Genomic DNA, 26454 nt, shown 5'->3' on the forward strand with positions numbered 1-26454 from the left:
GTGGATGCTGTTTACAGCTGTAAGGCATTTGATGACCATTCGATGTGCAGAAAACTTCCATCAGGGACACACAGATGTTATTTGCTTCTCTCTGGTATTGTCTCTTTCCTCACATCTAACTTGATCATATTTTCCCCCCAAATGGACAGGCACACCCATTAGGACCACCAAATCGTCTATGATGACCTGATCTTTTCAAGTATTATGTTAAATTATGGATCCTCCACCCAAATTGTGTTTTGGTGCAAACTAAGAGAGAGAAAAAGAGAGAGAGAGAGAGAGAGTCAGACAGACTTTTAAATCAATGTAATTCTTGTTAATTAAAACAACCTATGCTTTTCAGGCTTGGTGTGGTGATCTTGACACAGTGAGCCTGATATTGATGGATCATCATTGCCCAGGATCACGTAGCAAGCTGTTCTAAGCAGCATTCCTGAGCTGTGAGCCTGGGCCCAGCAGCAGCACCTGTGGAAAGTGCAGGTTCTAGGGCGCACCCAGACCTGCTGCCAGCTGCATTGTCAGAAGACTCTTGGAGTTGCTGGACTTGAAAAGTGCCATCCTTGGCCATTTATTCCATTTTAGTTGTTGTTCACTTCAATTTTTTAGATGAAATTGAAAGAAATGATGAGATTATTTAAAACATATGGGTCCTAGTGGGGACCACCTAGAGCTTTCTAAAATTCATCATTTTGCTAAGCAACTTTAGGCTTTCTGGACAGCTCTTGTTAGTGGAATTCATGGGAACATGTTGAAACTTCTCAGAAGTGATTTGCTAATCGCTTGCCCTCTTCTGGTGCCATGTAAATCATTTTTGAAAAGCTTAGAAATTGTGCCCTGAGAGATAAGCCCTCTTTTAATTTGAAATTGCTGATGTCGATGTTAACAGAAGTTCATCATCATCACTGCAGGGGTGAAATCGCTGACATTTGGTGAAATCCGCCTGCTTTGCAGAATGCGCGTATCCTTCCACACATGCCAGGAATTTCTAGCATAGCTGGGCGTGTCTCAGCCTGGGCGGGAACAGAGTGAGGGTCAGTCCTGCTATGCTTCCCATTCTGCTGTGTGATGCAGAGGCTTGTGTTTGTGTGGGTGTGTGCAGTCTCCTCCTCACCCCTCCACATCCTGGTTATTGACTGACCAGAAATGGCCTGCAGTTCTTTTGGGAGATTTCATCCACACCATGCCTTTTGTTTCTGAGTCCATGGTGAAGAATACCCATGGAAAATTGTGCAATTAGTGATTCTGTGATTTTTGTTAAGAACAGTTCCAAGTCCAAAAGAATGCAGCTTGCACTAAAACGTAACATTCCATGAGCCTATCGTGCCCTCTTGTGTTTTCTACATCCTGTGAGCTAAGAGCTTTATTTACATGAACATTACATGAAGATGTCCTACTTCAGTTCCATACGTAGTTTGAGTGGAACATGGCCACCTCCATCTGTTCACGTACATCCATGGCTGCTTCCACCCACAATGCAGGGGTAGGTTTGAATGGTTGAAACAAGACTTTGCAGCCTGCAAAACCTTAAATACTTACTATTGCATTAAGAAAGACCTCATATCAGGGTACTGCTGGCCTTGTAAAATGAGTTTGAAAGTGTTTGCATTTCTTCAGCTTTCTGGCAGAGTTTGCAGTAGTCTGTTTTCTGTTACTTATAACAGAATATGTGAAACTGGGTAATTTGTAAAGAAAAGGAATTTATTTCTTATATTAAAATTTATAGGAGCTGAGATGTCCAAGCTCAAGGGGCTGCGTCTGGTGAGCGCCTTCTTGCTCTTGGGGACTCTGCAGAGGTCCTGAGGCTGCACGGGGCATCACATGGCGAGGGGGCTGAGGGTGCTAGCTCAGGTCTCTCTTCCTCTTCTTAGAAAGCCACCAGTTCCGCTCCTGTGATAACTCGTTAACCCATTAGTTAATTAATCCGCAGATGTATTAACCCATTCATGAAGGCAAGGTTCCCCATGACCCAGTCATCTCTTAAAGGCCTCACCACTCAATACTGCCACATTGGAGATTAAATTTCAACATGAGTTTTGGAAGGGGCTAATATTTAAACCATAGCAAAGTTTTCTCTTTTTTTCGATGATGGAATTCATCAGTTAAGTGATCAGGTCCTGGGCTTTTCTTTGTCGGAGAGTTTATATTACTGATTCAATCTCCTTACTTGTTATTGTTTTGTTCAGATTCTCTGTTTCTTCATGATTCAGTCTTAGTAGGTGGTATGTGTCTAGGAATTTATGAGTTTGTTCCAGGTTATCCAATTTATTGCTATGTAATTGTTTGTAGTTTTTTGTGTTTCTTTGTGTCTAAATGGCATCAGTTATGATGACTGCTCTTTCATTTCTGATTTTGAGTTTTCTCTTTTTATGTTAGTCTAGGTAAAGATTTGTCAATTTTGTTAGTCTTCAGGAAACCCAACCCTTAGTTTTGTTGATCTTTTCTATTGTTTTTCTAGTCTCTCCTTTATTTGTTTCTGCTCCAACCTTTGTTTTTTCCTTCCTTTGCTAATTTGGGGTTTAGTTTGTTCTTTGTTCCTTCAGGTGCAACATTAGGTTTTTTGTTTTGTTTTGTTTTTTGAGACAGAGTCTCACTCTGTCACCAGGCTGGAGTGCAGTGGCGTGATCTCGGCTCACTGCAACCTCCAACTCCCTGGTTCAAGTGATTCTCCTACCTCAGCCTCCCTAGTAGCTGGGATTACAGGCACGTGCCACCACAATGAGCTAATTTTTGTATTTTTAATAGAGACGGGGTTTCACCATGTTGGCCAGGATGATCTTGATCTCCTGACCTCGTGATCCACCCACCTCGGCCTCCCAAAGTGCTGGGATTACAGGCGTGAGCCACCGCTCCCGGCCTAACATTAGGTTTTTTTATTTGAGAGTTTTTTCTTTTAACATAGGCATTTATTGCCATAAACTTTCCTCTTACAACTGCTTTTGCTGCATCCCATAAGTTTTTGGTGTGTTGTGTCTCAATTTTTGTTTCTCCCAAGATATTTCTAAACCTCTCTTCTGACTTTTTTCTTTGACCCAGTAGTTATTTAGGAGTATGTTGTTTAATTTCCATAAACTTGTGAATTTTCCAAGATTCCTCCTGTTATTGATTTCTGGTTTCATACCACTGTGGTCAGAAATGATACTTGAGGCCAGGCGCGGTGGCTCATGCCTGTAATCCCAGCACTTTGGGAGGCCAAGGCGGGCAGATCACCTGAGGTCAGGAGTTCGAGACCAGCCTGGCCAACATGGTAAAACCCCGTCTCTACTAAAAATGCAAAAAAATTAGCTGGGCGTGGTGGCATGCACCTGTATTCCCAGCTACTCGGGAGGCTGAGGCACGAGAATCGCTTGAACCCAGGCGGTGGAGGTTGTAGTGAGCTGAGATCTTGCCACTGCACTCTAGCCTGGACGACAGAGGGAGACTCCATTAAAAAAAAAAAAAGAAAAAAAGAAAAGATACTGGATATGATTTCAGTCTCCTTAAATTCGTTAAGGTTTGTTTTGTGGCCTAACGTGCCATCTATCCTGGAGAACCTTCTGTGTGCACTTCAGAAGAATGCATATTCTGATGCAGTGTTCTGTATATGTCTGTAAGGTCTGTTTGGTCTAAAGTGCAGGTTGAGTACCCTGTTTTCTTATTGGTTTAGGTGATCTGTCCATTGTTGAAAATGCGGTACTGAAGTCCCCTACGGTTGTGGCATTTCTATCTGTCCCTTCAGATCTTTTAATATTTGCTTTATAGGCCGGGCGCAGTGGCTCATGCCTGTAATCCCAGCACTTTGGGAGGCCAAGGTGGGGGGATCATCTGACATCGGGAGTTCGAGATCAGCCTGATCAACATGGAACAACCCTGTCTCTATTAAAAATACAAAAAATTAGCCGGGCATGGTGATGCATGCCTGTAATTCCAGCTACTTGGGAGGCTGAGGCAGGATAATCACTTGAACTTGGGAGGCGGAGGTTGCCGTGAGTCGAGATCGTTCCATTGCACTCCAGCCTGGGCAACAAAAGCGAAACTCTGTCTCAAAAAAAAAAAAAAAAAGAAAAAAAATACTTGCTTTATATATCCATAAATAGTGCCACAAAAGCGATTGGTAATGGGGTAAATGTTACCGCCATGTGTGCCTGTTTTGGCTGAAGTGTTGTTTCTTTGTAGGTGAATTGCTGTCAAATACAGTTTTATGCAAGAGGCATACTAGTAGCCATACTGTTAATAATTTGCACGTGCCAGGATTCAGCTGCAAAGAGTGTATCAAGTGCCCGCATTGAGTACCTATAAGGCATGCTCTTGACTTTCACTGACAGAGAGGATGCTCCTGGGTGACATTCATGTGTGACTGGGCTTATCAGAATTGTGACTTGAATTTGATCAGTAGTTTCTTCTCAAGAAGTTAGGGAGCTACATATTAGAGGCCCTGCCTTTTTGGCTTTATATGATTCCAGATAAGGGGTTGGCAAATATTTTTAAAAACAGCCAGATTAGGCCGGGCGCGGTGGCTCACGCCTGTAATCCCAGCACTTTGGGAGGCTGAGGCGGGTGGATCACGAGGTCAGGAGATCGAGACCATCCTGGCTAACATGGTGAAACCCCGTCTCTACTAAAAACACAAAAAATTAGCCGGGCGTGGTGGCGGGCGCCTGTAGTCTCAGCTACCTGGGAAGCTGAGGCAGGAGAATGGCGTGAACCTGGGAGGCGGAGCTTACAGTGAGCCGAGATTGTGCCACTGCACTCCAGCCTGGGCGACAAAGCGTGAGACTCCGTCTCCAAAAAAAAAAAAAAAAAGAGCCAGATTGTATTTTACGCTTTTCAGTCCCCGTGGTCTTGCTGCAAATACTCAAACCTACCCCTGCAGAGAGAGTGAAAGCAGCCCTGGATGTAGGTGAACAGATGGGAATGGCCATGTTCTAGTCAAACTTTGTATATGGACAACTGAAATCTGAACTTTTCACATGGCGTGGAATCTTCTCTTTTCAAAATTTTTTCTTAATAGTTAGAAAATGTAAAACTACTCTTAGCTCACAAGTTGTGGGAAAGTAGGTAATGGGCAGAAGTAGCTCCTGGGCTGTGGTTTGCAATCTGCTGTTGTAGGTTGTAAGAGTATGTTCTTCTAGAAGGTGGCACTCTATGGCCCTGGGTGAGGGTGGCCTGTCCAATACTTTCTGCTTCTCCTGCTGGTGTTGCTGGTCTGTGGGCTGGGCTGTTGGTGTCTGTGGTTATGGTTTGAGTGGGTCCTTTTCCAGAACTTCTGCCTGGGACAATGGTTCCTCTATGTGTAGTGAGGGCGGGCTACGGGGGTGTACGTGGAACTCAGGTGCTGGCAGTGCTGCCAGTGAGCTGGAATCTGTGTCCCATCATGCTGAGCTGTGTTTGCAGCCCTGATCGTTGTCAGCCCGTTAGCAGGCAGGCGTTCACTTCTGTCTGACCTGGATAATTAAGTCATGCTAATTGCTGCAGCTCCTGGCACAGTTTCTTCCAGCCTAATTGGGTAAAATGACAGGCAGCTGCTGTGTTGGTCTGCCCTCCTGGGCTTCTACGGCTGCTCCAGTTAGCACCCGCTCTTACTGTTTGCACCCAGCATGCAGGTTCGGTTCCCTGTTGCAGAGACTCCAGTTGCACTGGGTACTGACTTTCCCAGACAGGAAGGCTGTGGGTAATGCTGGCCTTACCTCCAAGGCAGGCTCTCTATTATTTTGTCCACTAGTGAGTCTTTTCCTGTTCTAATTACATCTCTGCTGTGGGATTTCAGAGAAAATCAGCTGATCTTTTGTCTCCTGCAGGGCGGGAAAGGATGCATAGGAGTGGTCATATCATCCTACATGCATTTCACCAACATCTCAGCCAGGTAGGATGATGTCAGCTCGCTGTCTTCAGGTGCTAAAAGCTGAGCCTGCATGGGGCTGAAGGCTGTCTGCGCAGGAGCTGTTCTGGATACCAAGGGCTTGGCTGACCTGTGTTTCCCATCCCCCAGTGCTGGGGTGGTCAGTGCCTGGAAACCCAGTTTCCAGTTAAGCGTTTACACTTGTGAAAGTGGCATTTTCCAGGTTGGGTGACTGTGTATGATTGATTCTAAGTACTTCCATGGAGGCATTAAAAAAATAAGTGGCCCCACTGTCCCTTGTTCTTTAATAGAGAATTCTCTAATAAAAAATAACAGAGATAAAAGTCACGATTATGAAAAGAACAGAGTGGTCTCACTAAATCAGCTCATACCTTGTATATAATGATGGTGACAGCCACCTCTTTTGCAGGCACTGGGCCTCTGGGAAGTATACTGAATATTTTCCTTTTCTCCCTGAATTCTCCTAACTAACCCATGAGGCAGTTAGTATCATTCCCATTGCATGGATGAGGGAGGTGAGGCTCAGAGGAGCCAGGCAGCTTGCTCATGATCCCACAGCCTAGGAGTGGAGAGCCAGGTCTGGGCTGGTTTCCATAAGATGGAACTGTAATCATGGAGACTTTGGAGGTGCCACTTGGGTCCCCTTAGCCAGACATGACACAAACACGGCAGGGCCACAAGGACCTCAGCCCTATGCCCATCCTCCTGGCCTTGGGCAGCTGTGGTGTACACCTGAGCCCTTCCCAGAGTGCAGATCTTCACTCTCGCTGAAATGCAATGCAGAAAATATCATTATTTATGGGGTCTGCATTTGCATCTGCCCTGTCTTCTCCATGGCCTCTTTGTAAAGCCTGAGCTTTCCATTCTGAGGAAATAGAAGCCTATTCATATCAGCCGATAAACCTTTTCCTTTCTAGCACCAAGGAGTGAAATTTGACTTTCTGAATGTTTTCTCTGGAAACCAACTGGGGAGTTGGTGTCTGCCAGGGAGGAAACCAACCCCCAAGTGAAAATCAGATACCCTCTTGGTGAGAATAATCATCGGTGTGTGTGTGTGCCAGGAAAATCGAGATTCCTGGGCACATCCATCCCTCAATGATGCCAAAGACATTTGGTTGGTAACTAAACATAGCCTGGCTGGTTCTGGACAGAGACCACCTGAGCCTGAGCACTTCTGTTTTTGTTTTTGTTTTTTTTTGACAGACTCTTGCTCCGTTGCCCAGGTTGGAGTGCAGTGGTGCAATCTTGGCTCACTGCAACCTCCGCTTCCCGGGTTCAAGTGATTCTCCTGCCTCAGCCTCCTGAGTAGCTGGGATTATAGGTGTGTGCCACCATGCCCAGCTAATTTTTTGTATTTTTAGTAGAGACAGGGTTTCACCATGTTGGCCAGGCTGGTCTTGAACTCCTGACCTCAGGTGATTATTCGCCTCGGCCTGCCAAAGTGCTGGGATTACAGGTGTGAGCCATCACGCCCAGCTGCAACTGAGCATTTCTATCCCCAGCAAAGTAGTACTGCCTGAACCGAAGTTCCATGCACTGTGGGTAGTCCTGGATTTTTTGGGAAGGGTAGATGTCTTAGGGCTAAAAACACACCTTTGACCTCTTGCTACAAATTCTGTTTTCTCTCAGTAGTCAATATGTATTTCATCTGCATGTGTCAGGCAATTTACATGAATCTCTCTAAGCCTCAGCATCCTTACCTGGAAAATGATGGTAGTCCTACTTCCCGGAATGTTGTGACAGTTCAACATATGTTACACAAAAAGCACTTAGAACAGCATCAGTACTCAGGTATTGGCTACCATTAACGCTGCTGTGATTAGTAGGAGTAATAGTATTAAGTGCCTTTCAATTAAATGGGCTGATACCACATGCTCTTTGTGACTTGCTTTTCTACATTAATATCATTTTATACGCATCGTTTCCCGACATCATTTCAGTGGCAGCATAGCACTTTATTCAACGGATATGTTATGTATTTAAGCATTTGTTGATTTTGCCTATCCAAGTTGCTTCCAGTTTTGTCAGTTTTGTGTGTGTGTGTGTGTGTGTGTGTGTGTGTGTGTTTAAGACGAAGTCTCACTCTGTCACCGGGGCTGGAGTGCAATGGCGTGATCTTGGCTCGCTGTAACCTCCACCTCCCAGGTTCAAGTGATTCTCCTGCCTCAGCCTCTCAAGTAGCTGGGATTACTGGCACCCGCCACTATGCCCAGCTAATTTTTTGTATTTTTAGTAGAGACGTAGTTTCACCATGTTGGCCAGGCTGGTCTTGAACTCCTGACCTTGCGATTTGCCCACCTTGGCCTCCCAAGTGTTTTTTTTTGTTTTTTTTTTTTGTTTTTTTTTTTTGGTAATTAAGGTTGCTTCCAGTTGTTTTCTACTGCAAAGCTTGCCATGATGAACACATTCTTATACAAACATCTTTGATCATTTCTACAATGTTCCCTCTTAGATTATATTTCAGAAGTAGAGTAATCCCAGATAGCACAAGCACATGTTTGAGATCTTTATCACAAACTGCAAACAGAAGAAAACAGAAACTTCAAGTCACCAGAGAAGAAGAACATTCTTGTATCAACACCATAAAAATAAGAGTTATAAAGACAAAACCAGTACTAATATTATTACTACTACTAATATTACTATGGAAAATAAGCATTGGTCAAAATGTATTCTCAGCATTTAATAAAACAAGTAAATTTCAGAAAAAGGAATGCTTAAAAGTCACTGGGAGGCTATGGAGCTGCATTCTCCTGCTCAGTATGTGATGGACTCGGTGCTAAAGTGGGCCCTTCTGTTTGTAACTGCGCCACCAGCACAGCCCCTTGCCTAGTAAATGCACGTAGCAAGTTGTCCATTTTATAGCATTCTGTGAAAGTCAAATCACACTCAACTTACTTTTGAGTATGTTTCTTTCTCCTCCTGCCTGTCTCTCTACCGGTATTTGTATGAAGTCCACAGTGCTTATGTACGTCATTTTTCTAGAGGGGCACAGACACGTTTTTCTAAGTAAGGGGCCCACTTTATCAGGTGTTGTTGTTGTTGTTGTTGTTGTTTTGAGATGGAATCTCACTCTGTCACCCAGGCTGGAGTGCAATGGTGTGATCTCTGCTCACTACAACCTCCGCCTCCCGGGTTCAAGTGATTCTCCCACCTCAGCCTCCCAAGTAGCTGGGATTATAGGCACCCACCATCATGCCCCGGTAATTTTTATTTTCGGTAGAGCCAGGATTTCACCCTGTTGACCAGGCTGGTCTTGAACTCCTGACCTCAGGTGATCCGCCTGCCTTGGCCTCCCAAAGTGCTGGGATTACAGGTGTGAGCCACCACACCCGGCCTATCAGGGTTTTAAGGAAGCATTTGGCCCAAATGAGTTGGAATTGTTAAGACACTGCACTCATATTCCAGGATTTGTGCTGAAGTCATATCAAGAAATCCCACGAATGCCCTGCTGTGAGATTTCTGGAAGTTTCTGTCAGACACTAACTGTGAGCACTGTGGACCTGGCATTGAAGGTCAACTATATTGTTGAAAAGCAGGGTTACTTTCAATCACTTCAAAAACAATGCTGCAGCCCTGAGGCCTCAGATACATTTCCAACCCCGGTGCCCTGCAGTGTTCTCAAGCCCAGTCCTGGGAGTGACATACTGGTGGGGCACAGGCTGGCCCACTTGTGTCTTGAGGGTGCCTCTTGGGACTTCATGGGGGGGTCCGTTGACTCTCCTGCCCTGGGTTGCTCCCTGCATCCTTGTGGTCCTGAGACTTGAGTCTGCCTGCTTGTCTTGCACAGAACCCACTTAAAATGGTCTTTATTTAGGACGTAGGGTGGCCAAGGGACAGTTTTGGACACCAGCCCTACCACTTGCCTGCTGAGATGCCTCAGTTGGTTCTTCTGCAAGCTGGGTATTCAGCACTCTTAAGAATCATATCTTTAGATAAGGAGCTGTTATTTCAGATGAGAATTCTGACCCTGCACTATGGCTCCCACTTTGAGCACAGTATATTCCTGCAGGGGAAATGAAGTCTAACAGGAGACAGGTGGATTGGGTGTGCACAGGTGCAGCAAAGGGTGAAGCCCCCTGTGGGAGCTGGTCACTTTCAACAGCCATGAGACACATCCCCCATCACGCACCCACGTGGTGTGAGCTCCATTGAGTTATCTCTCTCTCTCTCTCGTTCCCCTCCAGCGCCGACCAGGCCCTTGACAGGATTGCAATGAAGAAGTTTTATGATGACAAAGTTTCAGCTTTAATGCAGCCTTCCCAAAAACGGTATGTATACATCCCCAAAGCCAGAGTGAAGAGGTGAATGAAATTTTACATATAAAAATGTGAAAACAGAAGAGGCATCTCTTCTGTCCCAATGCCTAAATGGTATTCTTGGGTCATGCCAAAGACTGTGAAGGTGGTGGGGAGGCTTGTCCCTCCCGGAGGTTAAGGACCTAGCCATCCTGTGTGTCTGTGGTGAGAGAGAGCCCCCTATGCTGCTGGCTTGCACTGACAGGTAGAGGGAGGACTTGCTCCAGTTGGCATTTTCCTCTCTTGCAGTGAGTGTGTTTTGATTTCCATTATTATGTTGGAACTTGGTTCTATTGGCTAGACCAGGGGTCAGTGAACTCTCTCTGCAACAGACTAGAGAGTGGATATTTTAGGCTTTGCAGGCTGCAGGATCTTTATCGCAACTGTTCTAACATGAAAGCAGCCCTGGGCAATATGGAAATCAGGAAATGTGGCTATATTCCAATAAAACTTTACTTACACAAACACATTAGCAGTTGCACTTGGCCAATTCTTGTAGCTCATCAGTTCCCTGAGGCCACGGAGTATTTTTCTGTCATGCTGCCCATCTCTCCCTTCTCTACTTCTGGGCATGGCCCCTGGAATGTGCTCAGTAAGTGGTGGGGAATAGCCATGGTGGGGTGCAGAACTTTCTCCTTTTGCTACCAGCCCCAGCAGGCTGAGGTCAAGAACCTGAGCAGGGCTGGCTGAGAGGCAGTGAGAAGGACCCACAGCTGGCTCCCCATCCAGGTGCACTTCCTCCACAGATGGTGACACCTAGAGCTGACCAGGTAGCTCCATGGCATATTTCAAAGCCCACAGTAGGGAATTTGTAGGAGAATTGCCAAGGTGATTGCCAAATGGTGTTCCGTTTTGGAGACAGGTAGTTGCACACCCGACCTTGTGTATGCAAGTTTTGATGCCTTGTATGTTTTCTCCAGTGCAACTGAGGGCTATGTCAGCAGACATGGGGGTAGACGGGCAGAAAGGGATTTCAAGCATCACCAGAGGCACCTTTTCCTTTTGTCTTGCTATTTCCAATGGCATGGCTCTGTTTCTCTTGAAACCGGATGTGTTGGAGGAACATGGGCTAGGGTGTGGGACCGTGGTCAGCAACAGGGCCCACATGCAATGCAAGTTGCGTGCAGAAAACCTAGCATATTTTTTTTCAGAAAACCTAGCATTTTATAAAATATTTTAGTTAAACAGTCACTTGTGGTTTTTTTTTGGAACCATTAAATGTTATTTCTTTGTTGAACAGTTTCCAAAATTGTGACATTCATATGACCTCCTGCATGGAAAATGAGGTGTAAATAGGGAGTAACTCATGCAGAATGCTTGGCACACAGGAAGTCCAGCTGTCGTCTTTCCTTTTTTTTTGTTCTTATTTCTTACAGCACCAGCAGCTTGTTTATAACATTAAAAGAATATGGGTAAAGGGAGAAAATATCTCCTCATTTTCTTTTTTTTCTTTTTTTGAAACAGAGCCTTGCTCTGTCACCCAGGCTGTAGTGCAGTGGTGCAATCTTGGCTCACAGCAGCCTCAACCTCCTGGGCTCAAGCAATCCTCCCACCTCAGCCTCTTGAGTAGCTGAGACTATAGGCACACATCACCATGCTCAGCTAATTTAAAAATTTTTGTGGAGACAGTGTCTCACTGTGTTGCCCAGGCTGGTCTTGAACCCCTGAGCTTGAATAATCCTTCTGCTGTGGCTTCCCAAAATGCTGGGATTGCAGGTGTGAGCCACCGTGCCCTGCTCTTCTCACGTTCCCATGCCCAGGGATTTCATGCATCCTTCCCGTCGTTACACATTTGAAGCCAGAGCATTTGCATTGTTTAATGTTTGCTGGATTCAATTTTACATACCATGGTTAATCCCTCTGCTCCTGAGATTAGGGAAATGCCCCTTATTCCTTGCTCTTTTCTTTTTATCTTGACCAGAGCCTCCATGAAAAGATGCTCACCAAATGGTAATCGAGCATGTAAACGAATGAATGCATAAGATAGATCTGGAGGAAAGTTTGAGACCAGAAGAACGTGTGAGGACAGCTTGTATGGGAATAGGCTCTGTGATGGGAGGTTTCTCTGTTGTCCTGAATGGCCTGGGAAGTGGGATGGGTGCGCTGCAGGCTGTTTTAGGACTGAGCTCAAGAAATCATTTTAAAGTCAAACTCGTTAATAATCACTCTTGAGAATAATTAATTAGCAAGGAATTTGTGACTGGGAAGCTCAGAAGTCTCAACAGCAACTCTGATGGGAGGTCAATCTTTGTTACCTTGTTTGTTACACTAAAACACCATGGAGCAGTTGGCCCGTGGAGCTGACCCATAAAACTTACACGTGCCCATGTAAGTTTTCTGTTTTTATACCTTCCTTGTCTTCAGCAAATCATGAGAAGCAGCTTGTTGACACCCCGGTGTGGCCTCCTGTTGGTGCTCATGACCACCACTGTGTTACTGAGGCACCCCTGAACTTCCTTCCCTAAACTTGGAAGCCTTCCTCTTTGAGAAGTAGTTAAAAAGAAATACTGGGTGTGGCACAGTGACTCTAGCCTGTAATCCCGATTCTTTGGGAGGCTGAGACAGGACAATCCCTTGAGCCTAGGAGTTTGAGACCTGCCTTAGCAACACAGGAAGACCCCATCTCTATCAGAAAAAAAAAAAAATTAGCTGGATATGATGGCACACACCTGTAGTCCCAGCTACTCTGGAAGCTGAGGTGGGAGGATCCCTTGAGCCCAGGAGTTGGAGGTTACAGTGAGCTGTAATTGCCCCACTGCATGCCAGCCTGGATGACAGAGCTAGACCCTGTCTCCTCCTACCCCCCAAAAATCCGGGTATAGTTTTGGTTTATTATCAGCATCATGGAAAAATATTAAAATTATTAACGTTTCTGACATCTCTTTTCTTTTCCGCCTTTCCTTTCTTTCTGAGAGAGTTGAGACAGCAGCACATGTTTCTTGGCCCCATCACTGAGTTAATGGGGAAAATCACAGGTAGCCAGTTGTTTCTTTGGGGAGCTGATCTCTCCTGCGTGTTGTCTACCAAGGTGACCCTGGGAGGCCCCACATGGGAGTCAGACCTAAGGCCATCAGTCATGTTGTCTATGCACATTTGGGTGTCCCTTTGAGGTAAAGGGAAGACAGACCAAACAAATGTCTTGGCATGCAGAAATCAGGATGTCCTAGAAATTATCCTATATAGTGTTACTGGTGGAAGGTATCCGAGTTACCAGCAGTGAATCCATAATTGAGGTCTGCAGCAACCTCAATTCTTGCCTGCTCAGAAGAAAGAATTTGACTGAGGGGCATAAGGCAGAAAAAGGGACAGAGACAAGTTTCAGAGCTGGAGTGGAAGTTTATTTTATAAGGCTTTAGAACAAGAAAGAAAGGAAAGTACGCTTAGAAGAGACCCAAGTGGGCACATGAAGGTCAAGTGTGGTGTTTACCCTTGGTCTAGACTTCATAGGCTGGCCCACTTCCCATGTCTTGTGCCCCTTTCCCATGATTCTTCCCTTAGAGGGGGCTGCCCGCATGCATAGTGCCCACCTTTTGCTTGGGAAGTGAGCACATGCAGTATGTTTAGGAAGTTGTACGCATGCCTATCTGAGGGTTTCTTCCCTTTTCTGGTGGTGTACCCTGAGAAGGTCATACTCTGCCATTTTTTTCTGTTAATGCACGTGCCTGAGAAGTTGTGTCTCCCTGGGGCCTGCATTCAATTAACAGTGCAATAGGCGTGGACCATCAGGAAATGGCCTCCTCCTGGCACCGGCTGCCAGTGTATCACTTTCAGAGAGGCAATGTGATAATTGCCGAACCATTACCCGACATTCTCCTAGTGGGTGCAGAAAGAGCCCACTGCTGCCCTGCTCATGCCTGTCTAACTACATGTAAAAATGGCATTATTTGATTTTTGATATTTCTGTCATTTTTGACACAGTACCTCAGGTGCCTGAAAGAATACTTTAAAGATACAAAGGGAGTAGTTTTCCACATTCTCTAAAGGATGAGGCTCCTCAGGTAGTCTCTGTAACCGACAAATGGGTTCATTATTCAGTGCCCAGATAGAACCGATTTACCAAGACGGGAATTGCAGTAGAGAAAGAGTTTAATTCATGCAGAGCTGGCTGAACAGGAGACCAGAGTTTTATTACTACCCAAATCAGCCCCCTGGAAAATTTGGAGGCTAGGGTTTTTCAAAGGTATTTTGGGGAGAAGAGGGTGGCTAGGGAATGGGTGCTGCTAAGTGGTTGGGGGTGCAATCATAGGGGAAAATGGCCCTCTTGCCTCTGAGTCCGCTTCTGGGTGGGTTGCCAGAGAACAGTTGGCAGGTCAGGTAGAGCTGTCAGTTGTCAGAAATGCAAAAGCCTGAATAGACATCTCAAAAGGCCAATCTTAGGTTCTACAATGGTGATGTTCTCTCTAGCAGTAATTGAGGAAGCTGCAAATCTTGTGATCCCCAGAGTAATCTTTTAAGTCTATACCTGGGCAGAATTCAAGCTGCGTTCATCCTCCCAATGTGGTAGTCTTGCATTAGTTTTACAAAGGTGGTTTAGTTCTGGGCTATTATCACTTAAACTATAAACTTCACTTTCTCCTAAAGTTAGTTTGGTCCAAGCCCAGGAATAGCCAAGGGCAGCTAGGAGGTTAAAGGCAAGATGGGAGTTGGTTACATTAGATCTCTTTCACTGTCATATTCTCTCACTGTTAAAATTTTTGCAAAGGCTATTTTACTTCATGCCCCTGTGGCCCTTCCCTGCACGTCCTCCTTGCTGCCCACAGCCTGCGGAAAAAGGGTGACCATTCCTCAGGGAGCCACACACTTTGCCTGGGCCCGGACATCCCCTCTGAGTCACCAACTCTGTGGACCAAGCCACCTACACTCTGGCAGCATACCTCAGGAGAGCAGAGGCTGTGGCAGATGTGTTGTGGTCTACTCTGACCCTTATGTCCATGCAACTGACTCATCTTTGCAGCAATTCCAATGTGTAGGTCTCATTATTCTCCCCATTATATGAGAGGGAAGGGAATGCTCAGCAGAATGTTAAGAAACAGCCCAGTCTTGGCTGACACCAACAGGTGGCCCAGCTCACCTTTCCTGGCCGGTTGGTGCTGCCCCTGCAGCCATGGCTGACTCTGTGAGTGCTAGGAATGTAGAATGAGTAAGCTGTTGGGAAAGATGTCCTGTGATGATGGTTCCTGTTGCTTGGAAAAGTAACATTTGAATGCTGATTTTTATGCACCCACTTTTCAGACAGATTTAAGCTTACGTCTACTGCAACTCAAATGTTTAGGGAGATTTATGGAGATTCCAAATGGAAGTTTTTGCTGTTAGAAGTGACTGTGAATAATGCAAGGGACAACTGAAAATTTCAAGCTGCTTTTATGTTCGTTTGCTTACAAGTTAAAAACAATCCTTTAGTTTTTAAAATGTGCTCACTGGTTTGAGAAGAAGCATGGAAAACATCATCTCCAGGGAGTTATTGCCTAAAAAGAAAGAAAAGATAGCAATGGGAAAATAATGGAGCTGTTTTTATAAAGTAACTGGTTTCTACTCTTTCCAGCTCTGAAAACTGTGTTGACTAAGTAGGAACATTTTATTTTGGATAAGGCTGTTGGGATGGTCTTCAGAGAGCATCTGATACCCTACAATTGATTCATTTATATCTACCTTTAATGCCACAGATAAATACCATGTATACGAAGTTAAAGTTGATCCTTTCCATAGTCAGCGGGATGAACTAATTGTGCAATTCTGTCCTGTCATGTTCGTTTCCCCTTCTTTTCTTTTTTTACTTTGAGACAGGGTCTTGCTCTGTCACTCAGGCTGGAGTGCAGTGGTGCAGTCTAGGCTCACTGCAACCTCTACCTCCTGGGTTCAAGCGATTCTCATGCCTCAGCTTCCTGTGTAGCTGGGATTACAGGCGCATGCCACCATGCCCAGCTAATTTTTAAAATTAATTAATTAATTAATTAATTAATTAATTTTTTTGGTAGAGACAGGATTTCAGCACGTTGGCTAGGCTGGTCTCAAACTCCTGACCTCAGGTGATCCGCCCACCTCAACCTCCCAGAGTGCTGGGATTATAGGCGTGAGCCACCGTGCCTGGCCTCCCTTATTTTCATCCATACCTGAATGTTCTTTTCTTTGATACTGATGGTGGTTCTCTAGGAAGTCACTCACAAACTCAGTGCTATCACCTATGCTTGGCTATCTTTCTGCAATCTCATAGCATTCACTACAGCTTATATTTGCAGTGAACTTCGTTGTTTTTATAAGGCATTGCTATTTTTTAAATGTTTTTTAAAGGCATGCTTTTATTTGGGATTTTGAACAATATGTTGGGTTTTTTGTTGTTGTTGTTGTTAATCTTATCTTATTAAGAAAGCATGTGAAGGAAGAAAAAAAATTACATTTACCTTAGCATTTTATGTCTTTAATTTACCTGAAAATATGATGCATAAAAAGTTGTTTTCTATAAAGGACAGATGAGAATTATATTCCAAGGGGTTACTTTTTGATTGGTTAAGCTATCACCTGAGCAGCCCTTTGTAGACTGACCTGGGAGGTGATGACTGTTGAGAACTGGTTTTGGGGAGAGGACTCTGGAGTCCTGGGTCCCAGGCAGTGACAGCCTCCTTCCCTTCCCCTCTGACCACCCCTGGGCTTGTGGCCCTGGACTTTGGCCTTCTTTGGGAGCCCGTGGCAAAACAAAGTGCTTCTGCTGTCAGCTTGGCCCTCCTCATCTGAAGGAAATACTTCTTGTGCTTTGTCTGGTGTCAGGGGCAACAATTCCAGCGAGGCCACATCAGCAGAAATGAAGCTCTGTGACCACAGTATGGTACAAGACCTGGGTCAGGGAGAGGCTGTGGTTTCCCGGAGGATGGCTGTTTGCCCCTCATAGGACCTTGGCGCTAACTCTGGGCTTAGCTACTTGGACCCCTTATGCAGCCATGAACAGGAGCCCCTCAGGCCCAGCACTCCAGAGCCTTCCATGTTTGCATGAAGTCATAAAACAAACATCGACTTCATCTAGATGCCTGGTCCGGGTGCACATGGGGCACTGAGAACACCCCCAGGGAACAGGGCCATCTCAGCCACATGGTCACTACAGAACCGCCCAAGCACATGGCCAGACGGTGTAGGACTCAGTGTACCACTGACAAACCGGACAAGCTGAGCTGATTTCCCAGTGACCAGAGCTGCCCCGTGCTGGAGGAAGGGCGGAACTGCCCCAGAGGAGGTGACTCAGGCCTCTCAATCCGGGGATTTGTGGTTCCTCACTTTTACTCAAAACCAGGGAGCCAAAGGACCCATGAAATCCACAATGCATAAAATTTGCATGATTAAAATTACACAATTCATGCATTCCTCTGCGTACATACAACGGAGGGTGAGAAGTCTTGTTGCCAGGGTAGAAAGTACCCTGCAGGGGAGGCGTGTGGGAGCTGCCTGGAGGTCCACTGAAGTCTGATCATTGGCCTCACAGGGTCCCCATGTCTCCAGGCTGAGCGTCTCTGTCCTCTGAGACTCTTGTGAGGTTTTGCCCTGTTCTGAGAGAGCAGAAGAGAAGTTTGCTGCCAGGAAGATGAAAATACTGACATGCCCTGTTTCTCACTATGAATTGTAACTGAACTAAAAGCAAACTCGCTTTTCAAACATTTTCCTAGTGGGTGGACTATAAGTAGGGTTTTCCTTTTTTTGATAATGTTTAACAGAAATCTCTTGTTTAGTTTGTTTGTATACAAATTTAACTGCTTGAATAAGGGACTGGGTGTGAATTGCCAGTGTAAGTGAGAGATTTTTTTCTTAACACAAGATCCGTGATGGCCGTTTCTGGCTTGGGGTAGTATGGTTGTAGGTGCTGGCAACACAGTCACCTGCCACTTCCTGCCTCAGTCTGCTGTGGCAATAGAGAGATGCACAGATTGTTAAATATTGCAGGGTTTTTGATTGTTTGGGTTTTTCTTGCAAAGAGTACAGTACTTTGGTGGAGACAGATATGGAAACACAGATTCCATGAGAGGTGTTGAGGCTAAAGTGGAGGTTGTGTGGGTGCAGTGGCCACGGTGAGGGACCTCAGGGCAGGAGCCACGCCAGGCAGGGCACCAACAGGCAGGACGGGCCAGGGAAGCATCAGAGAGCTTGGCAAGCCTCCGGCTTGTCTTGTGGTCACTGCTGCCATGTCATGCCTCATGAGGACCCCAGCAGTCAGATGCTCCTAGTGTAGGAGCTTCCCTCTTGACCACCAAATGCTCATGGAAGTTGTGTGTGGTCGGTGTTGGAAGCATGAGGCTGATGCCTAGAATTCAGAAAGGCTGACGGCCCACATGGCCTTCACCTTTGGAGCTGGGCCCTGAAGAGAGAGGGACAGCAGGAAGGAGAGCCTCTTATCAGATGTGGCGTGGCAGGCTGCGAGACACGAGGGGAGTGTGGACTCCAGCCTTTTCTTAGGGCTCTCGAGTATGAGCAGAAAGCAGCAGGTGCAGTGAGTGGTTCTGGGCCTGGGTCACGTGACCCTGCCATAGGTACAATGCTAGTGACAGAGCACACACCCACCGGTGTGCCAGGCCTCTGCTTCCTGCTGCTCACCAATGGGGATTGTGATGGCCTGTGGCCTGTGGCCTGGCTTTGCCTGGCGATAGGTTCAGTGGACAGGCACAGAGGCCTTTCAGGTGTGGGATGCTCAAGCCGAGAGGCCGGTTATGCCTTGGTGTCTCTGGTGCCTGGTGCCTGGTGCCTGGTGCCTGGTGCGCTGGTGGGAAGCCCTCAGACCTGTGAGCGCAGCACCATGCTGAGAACCAACCCCAGGCTGTGAGCAGTGGACCGGTTCTCTCCCAGAGCCCCAGACCTAGCCAGGATGTTTCTCCTTGAGTTCCCTTCTCAGCAGGGGCTGAAGATACTTCTGGGAAGTCTAACCCAGCTGTCCGTTTTGCAGGTACGTTCAGTTCCTCAGTGGGCTCCCGTCCGGATCGGTGAAAATGAATGCCTCTCCCCTGTTCCTGCATTTTGTCATCCTCCACGGCACCCCCAACTTCGACACAGGTGGAGGTGAGTGTCCTTCATGATATGGCACCTGCGATTGGCTGGCCCAGACTTGGAGCTGGTCCTGGGCCCCTCAGTTTAGATAAGCCTCTGCTTTCCTTCCGAGAGGGCCCAGGGTCTGCTCCTCTGCCTCCCTGGCGATTGACTGTGTCCCCCTTCAGTGGTCAGAGCCCCATGTTTATGTGGTTGGGCCAAGTTATTTAATCAGGGGAGGGACTGGCAGCCAGCAAGGGGGATCAGAAATACCCCTGTGTATATGCACAGTGACTCGGGCAGACAAGCATTTTCTGGGCTGCAGCCCTGGTGGGTCAGCTGTGCAGTTGGCCTTGAGGTCACAAGCTATGGAAGAAGCCCAGTAAGAGAGGCATGAATGTGACCCAGTCTCCCCTGATGCATCTCATGAGCCCGTCTCCTCCTTCTCCTTTAAAATGACCCCACAGGAAAGCACACAGCATGTAGCTGAGGGTGAGGGCCCTGAGCCCTCCTCCCTGTCCCACTTAGATGAGCGCAGCACATGACTGGGGATCAGGGCCCTGTCCCCACATCCCCAGTTCCCCAACGGTGCACAGAGCATATGGCCGAGGGTCAGCAGGGCCCTATCCCTCCTCCCTTGTCCCATGCAGGAGCACATGGCACATGGCTGAGGGTCAGGGCCCTGTCCTCTCCTTCCCAATCCCGTGCAGACACACACAGCACATGGCTGGGATTCAGGACCCTTGCCCCTCCTCGCCAGTCCCATGCAGGTACTTGCTCAGAGGTTTCTATTGTCTCTGAAGTACATCTATACCTTCAGGTCTCCCGGGTCATCATGGCCAGAGTGACCTTGCCAAGCTGCTAGTTGGTTTTGAAGCAGCTTGGCTTCAATTCAGGAGCCTTTGGCACCCTTTGGATAAAGGTCAAACTGTGTTGCTCTGCAGGCTTCTAGGACCAGGTCCGGCCTTTTCCTGCAGCAACCCTGTGGCTCCATGCACTGCCTTCCCAAACCTCAAAGGCCGCAGGTGCAGTCTTCTGGTCTCCTCGTCCCTTTCTGTCTTTCTGATTGCCAAATTCCTGTTCGTTCTGTACCGGTCATGCCTCTACAGACAGTTGTGCCTTTCTTTCAGTGTGCCGGCCCTTTCTGAAGCTCTACCAAGCCATGCAGCCTGTGTACACCTCCGGGATCTAGTGAGTGCTGCTGCTGCTGCTGCTGCTGCTGCTGTGGGATCTGGATGGCTCAGGGAATTGCAGCTGAGCCTCAGGTGCCTGTCTAGTAGGAAGAGGGTGGGAGGGTTCAGGTCAAAGAATGCCAAGAAGCCAAAGAAGAGTCCAGTGGGGAAAACCCTCTTATGGCATGTGCTCCATCATCACGCCTCGGCCCTCCCTCCTGCCCTGCACAAGTGTCTTTGGGCTGTCATACCAGTTGGCTCCATTAAAGGACATGGGGGCTGGAATTTTGAGGGGAGAGAGGGCCATTTGCTTTTTGGAGTATGGTGGCACCTCGGTTTTCAAGGGGGATTGATTCCAGGAACCCCTTTGATTACCCAAATCCGAGGATGTTCAAGTGTGTTTTATAAAACAGCATTGTCTTGAACTCCTGACCTCAAGTGATCCACCTGTCTTGGCCTCCCAAAGTGCCAGGATTACAGGTGTGAGCCACCGAACCCCTGGCCATCATGGTGAAACCCCGTCTCTACTAAAAATACAGAAATTAGCCAATTGTGGGGTCGTGCACCTGTAAACCCAGCTACTCGAGGTGGAGCCAGGAGAATCACTTGTACCTGGGAGGCAGAGGTTGCAGTGAGCCGAGATCGCACCATTGCACTCCAGGCTAGGGGACAGAGCAAGAATAAAAAAAAAAAAAAAAGGCCAGGCTTGGTGGCTCACGCCTATAATCCCATCACTTTGGGAGGCCAAGGTGGGTGGATCACGAGGTCAAGAGATTGAGACCATCCTGGCCAACATGGTGAAATCCCATCTCTACTAAAAATACAAAAATTAGCTGGACGTGGTGGCATGTGCCTGTAGTCCCAGCTACTTGGGAGGCTGAGACAGGAGAATTGCTTGAACCTGAGACACAGAGGTTGCAGTGAGCTGAGATCGTGCCACGGCACTCTAGCCTGGTGACAGAGCGAGATTTTGTCTCAAAAAAAATAAAACAACAACAACAAAAAAAAACTGGCATTGTATTTACATATAACCCATGAGCATTCTCCTGTATACTTTAAATCATCTCTAGATTACATAACAATACCTAATTCAATGTAAAGGCTGTGAAAATAGTTGTTACAATGTATTGTTTTTTAACTTCTATTATTTTTTATGGTTGTATTTTTGTTTTTTATTTATTTCCCACAATATTTTCTATCCCCAGTCAGTTGAGTCCATGAATGTGGAACCCAAGAATAGGGAAGGTTAACTGTGAGCATATTGGAGAGAGTCCTACGATAGGCTCTCACTACTGTGGTTTTTCTTTCTCGCTCCTTTCCATTTTGTTTTTTATTTTTATTTATTTATTTTTTTTGAGACAGCATCTCGCTCTGGCACGATCTCCGCTCACTGCAACCTCCACTTCCCAGATTCAAGCGATTCTCCTGCCTCAGCCTCCTGAGTAGCTGGGATTACAGGCAGCTGCCATCATGCCCAGCTAAATTTTGTATTTTTGTAGAGATGGGGTTTCACTATGTTAGCCAGGCTGGTCTCAAATTCCTGACCTCAAGTGATCCGCCTGCCTTGGCTTCCCAAATTGCTGGGATTACAGGCATGAGCCATGTCCGGCCTCCTTTGCATTTTAAACAAAAGGTAGCCACACATCCCCCAAATTTGTATATATTTCTGAGCTTTCTTTGTCTTTTTGGATGTGGACAGGCATTTTATGAAAAGTCAGTAAAGGTAACAAATCTCACTACTCACAAAGAGCTGTTGTCACATTTCTGGGTTTGCTGTGGGCCCTGTGTGCACTGATGTCACTCTGGAATTGCACCCGCAGTTTGTAACTGAAACTGTGGCTGTGCCCACCCTGGGCCCCTTCGTCTAAGGCTGTATGGTCGTCTCCAAGCTTGGGCCTCTGGAGTTGGACCTTAGTCACTTCTAGTCAGTCACTGACCGTGATGATGCTATGAGGACCCTCCATGGCCTGGGAGCTTTCTTTACCTTTTTAGATTCATTCAGATTCTCAGGAATTAGATTCTGGGCTGATTGGGCATTCTGTGTAATTTCTGAGTTTTTGGTTGTAGGGTTGCTTTTCTCTACATGTATTCTTCCCACGAAATTATGAAGTTGCATAATGATCTGCCTTCTTCTTCATCCCAAAGCAACGTTGGCCCAGAAAATCCCAGCAGGATCTGCATCATCATCGAGCCGGCCCAGCTTCTGAAGGGAGATGTCATGGTGAGTGCCCGCCGTGGCCGCAGATGTGTCTGTGTCCCCACTCTCCCAGTGGTGATGACTTGAAATCATGATTCTGTGTTAAAAAAGTAACCCCCACCCCCCAAAAAAGTACCCTGTAGGAAGAATGAAAAGTAGCTTTTATCTTAACACTGGGGTCCCCCACCCCCGGGCCGTGGACCTTATCGGTCCGTGGCCTGTTAGGAACTGGGCCTAGTGAGCGAGCAGGACCACCTGAGCCTCCCGTCAGATCAGCGGTGCCATGAGATTCTCATAGGAGTGCGAACCCTATTGTGAACTGTGTGTGCGAGCGATCTAGGTTGCACACTCCTTAGGAGAATGATGATCTGAGGTGGGTAAAAATATTGAGGCGCCGTTAGCATGGAGAAGCGGATAATTCAGCCATAGTTTACATCTCAAGTGATGTGGGCGGTTGATGAGAAGGCGGTTGAAGCGTCTGGTGAGTAGAGCATGGTTAGGAATAGCCCTGTAATAATTTGAGCAGGCGCCAAGAAGTGAGCGGAACAGTTTGATCCTGAAACCATCCTCCACCAGTCCATGGAAAAATTGTCTTCTGTGAAACCAGTCCCTGGTGCCAAAAAGATTGGTGACCACTGCCTTAAGGCATTTAGTTAACTTTCTGAATAAAACTATTTTAATTAAAGGGACAGAACAAATCTTCATTCTTGATTCTCTTTCATTCTAGAGCCCCTTGAGATATATAACCTGGAAATTAATGTCCTAACTTGGCCACTCACTTCGGAGAACCCCTGTATTCTGACTATAATTTGCATTCTTCAAATGATCACAGGCCTCCCAGAGTGTGGGTGCAGAAATAGAATATTTGTGTATCATTAATAGCCGAAGTGTGAAATACAGCTGGTGCAATTACAGCTTGATTAATGGTCAAAACAATGATTTCTCCAGATAATTTTGACTCTTGGGTGTGTTGGTTCTTGGAGGAGATTAGCCATTACATCATTACATTTTTGCCTTTTATCTTTCTTGAATACAGACAATTCATACATTTAAAATAATTTTAGGAAAGTTTTTTATCTGAAATAAGGTAAGCTTTTAAGGCATATATATGACTTTCAGCATGCATAGAATCATAGAATGTAAAGATTTCATGGCCTTGGAAGACCCACTTCTATAAGGCAGTAGGGTGAATTGAGAATTAGCTTTTCATTGTATTATAAATGCCCTGTACAATGTTTTTGAGGATATTCATTAATTTCCCCGTAACCCCTAGATTGTAAAATCTTAGCTTAGTGGGTGGTGAACTCCCTACCTTGCTGGTCCTGAATTCTTACAAAAATCAAATCAGCGAGGATCAAAAGTGGAGAGGATTGAAGGTGGAGACCGTCTAAACCCATCCATGCCAGCGGGGTCCCTCTGGGGCCTCCAGTTCTGTCCTGTTTCACATGCTCACCACCTAATTGAGGGGTTCTTCAGGCCTGGAAGGCAGATCTGGAACAACAGCCGGGCCCAGCCCTTTTCAAGGCATTGAGTAAGCACTTTATAAACATCTTGCCTCCCATTTCATAGGCAAGAAAGCTGAGGTTTGGGGTGCATCATACGTTTTTATAGACGCGTTTCCTTAGCTCTCTGTTCTACTGTCCTAAGGAGGAGGACCTGGGCTGGAAGTCTGTCCTCAGCGGTGCTGTGCTGCAGCGATGGTGCAGCATCCCTGTGGTTGGAAGTGAGAGGGAGGACCAGGAGGGGAGAGAGACATCCGCTCTGGTGTTCTCTCACATCCTGTGGTCCAGAAGGCAGCCCTGGGCTTGTTTCCTAGGAGACTTCACCCTGGAGGCTACTTCTCCCAGGACACTTCCTGGGATTGCTGGACAAAGGGCCTGAGTCTTTATTGAGCACCGGCTATGTTCAGCACTTTACTCCTCCACCCACTCTGGAACTGGGTCCAGTGTTCCAGCTTTAAAGAGGAGGCCGGGCTGGGTGCAGTGGCTAACGCCTGTAATTCCAGCACTTTGGGAGGCTGAGGTGGGTGGATCACGAGGTCAGGAGATCGAGACCATCCTGGCTGACACGGTGAAACCCCATGTCTACTAAAAATACAAAAAATTAGCCGGGCATGGTGGCGCGCGCCTGTAGTCCCAGCTACTCAGGAGGCTGAGGCAGGAGAATGGCATGAACCCAGGAGGCGGAGCTTGCAGTGAGCCAAAATTGCGCCACTGCACTCCAGCCTGGGCGACAGAGCGAGACTCCGTCTCAGAAAAAAAAAAAAAATAGTAGGCCAAGAGAGGCTGGGGGCGATGCTGGTAGGATTTGCACCCGCCCTCATCTTGTTTGCATAGTGTTCTACCTGCCCTGGGAGGCAGCATCTCAAGGGCGGGTGCTCCCCGAACCAGATCTTCAGTGATGAGTAGTTATGGCCCCATGACCCAGTCCCTTTAAGATGACTCATGGGAGGCAGCTGAACAACTCAGTCATGGAGGGTGACCCTGAGGCTAAGATGTGGCTTCCCCCCTACCCTCCACCAAGAGCATGGGACAGCCCTCTCCCCTGGGCTGTTTATGGGCTGGTAACTGCAGGGTCTTCCTGAGACCAGGCGGATGGGGCAGTCTCCTGGGAAGTGCCTGGCTCCTCTCCTCTCTTCCAGCTACCTCCTCCTCCACCTGCCTCCTCCTCCTCCTTTCTCCCCTTTCTTCTCTCCCACCCCACCTTTACATATTTCTCCCTCCTCCTCTTGCCCTTCTTCCTTTTCCTCCTCCCTGCTCCCTCCCTCCTTCCTCCTCATTATTTTCTGTGGCCCCTTCTTCCTACTGTCATTCATGCAGTAGTCTTTTTTTTGAATGTTTTGTGCTTTTTGAGTCCCTGTGCTTGGCTCTAGGCCCATGAGTGAAGTTTTTGCCCTAGGGATCCTGTTAGGGACATGGGCTTTCTGGCAGGAGGGAACCTGCTGCTACTGTGTAGCCCACAGAGGCCTTGATGAGACGGGGTGGGAGATGTCACAGGAGGACTCAGATGGAAGTGTCCTGTGAGTTGGCTCCAGGTTGGAAGGGGTGTTATTATACAAACAGAGATGCAGCATCCCAGTCTTGAGGCACCCACAGAGGCTGATGCTGTTGTTAGGATGTCTGTCTTGCAAGGAAAGTCGTTGTCTTGGAGGGTTGAAACGAGATTTTGTAGGGCTTACATATTTGCATATTTTGTTTTGGGAAATGTTAGACCTCTGCCCAGTGAAGACCATACTTAGGGTTTGTGAGGATTAAATGTACTCAGTCGCATAAGTCTCCCAGGACAGCACCTGGCGGAGGATGAAACGGCATCGATGTGACCCTGCGGCATCACCAGGTCACTTTCCTCTATCAGACCAGACTGTGGCTTAGTCTTTGGGGCAGCCACTGCCTCTTCCCTCTGGAAGAACCCCCAGCACCCCACCCACCCCACAGGCCCTCTCCCCATGGTGCTGCCTCCTATCCTGTCCCACCCTGTAGTGGGCACCGCAGTCCAAGCGTGTGGTCTGAGTAGACATTACATGCATCTCTGTTGTAGCAGTTGGAATGAGGCTTTGCGTGGGTGGCATGGGTGGGACTTGGAAGGTGTGTGGTGGAGGTGTGGGTTTGGCACTTGATAACTGAGGCAGGCCCAGGAACAGGGTGGGGCGGGGTGGAGAGGGGCCGTGAGTGGGTGAAGGAGGCAGTGGCCTCCTTTCCTCAGCGTCCCACCTGCAGCCCTTGGGAGTCTTCCCACTGGCCTCCAGGCCACCGTGGGCTGGCGTTCTCCAGCCTGACATCTCCTCCTGGTCCTCTACCTGTTGCTGGCTCTAACCTGCTTGGCATTCAGACTGTGTGTCCCTCAGGCCACTAGAACCCGCCAGCCGCCTCATGCTGCCCCAGCTGATCCCGCCATTCTGTCCCCAAGCCCTGCTGATCCAGCACTGTCCACCCACCCTGGCCCTGATCGCTCAAC

At 47.3% G+C, this 26454-nt stretch overlaps 1 protein-coding gene across 2 annotated transcripts in view; it reads left to right on the forward strand.

Moving 5' to 3' along the window:
* Window positions 1–26454, forward strand: part of LOC129051290 (tensin-3-like) — a 157757-nt gene that overhangs the window by 117427 nt on the left and 13876 nt on the right. For both annotated transcript variants that reach the window (XM_063718488.1, XM_063718487.1), the window contains 5 exons: window positions 5775–5839; window positions 10024–10107; window positions 19052–19164; window positions 20262–20322; window positions 22449–22524. In XM_063718488.1, the coding sequence (XP_063574558.1) occupies window positions 5775–5839; window positions 10024–10107; window positions 19052–19164; window positions 20262–20322; window positions 22449–22524 (399 nt within the window). The remainder of the gene's footprint in view (window positions 1–5774; window positions 5840–10023; window positions 10108–19051; window positions 19165–20261; window positions 20323–22448; window positions 22525–26454) is intronic.

Source organism: Pongo abelii, chromosome 19 (genome assembly GCF_028885655.2).
Source record: "Pongo abelii isolate AG06213 chromosome 19, NHGRI_mPonAbe1-v2.0_pri, whole genome shotgun sequence".
NCBI classification, from domain to species: domain Eukaryota; kingdom Metazoa; phylum Chordata; class Mammalia; order Primates; family Hominidae; genus Pongo; species Pongo abelii.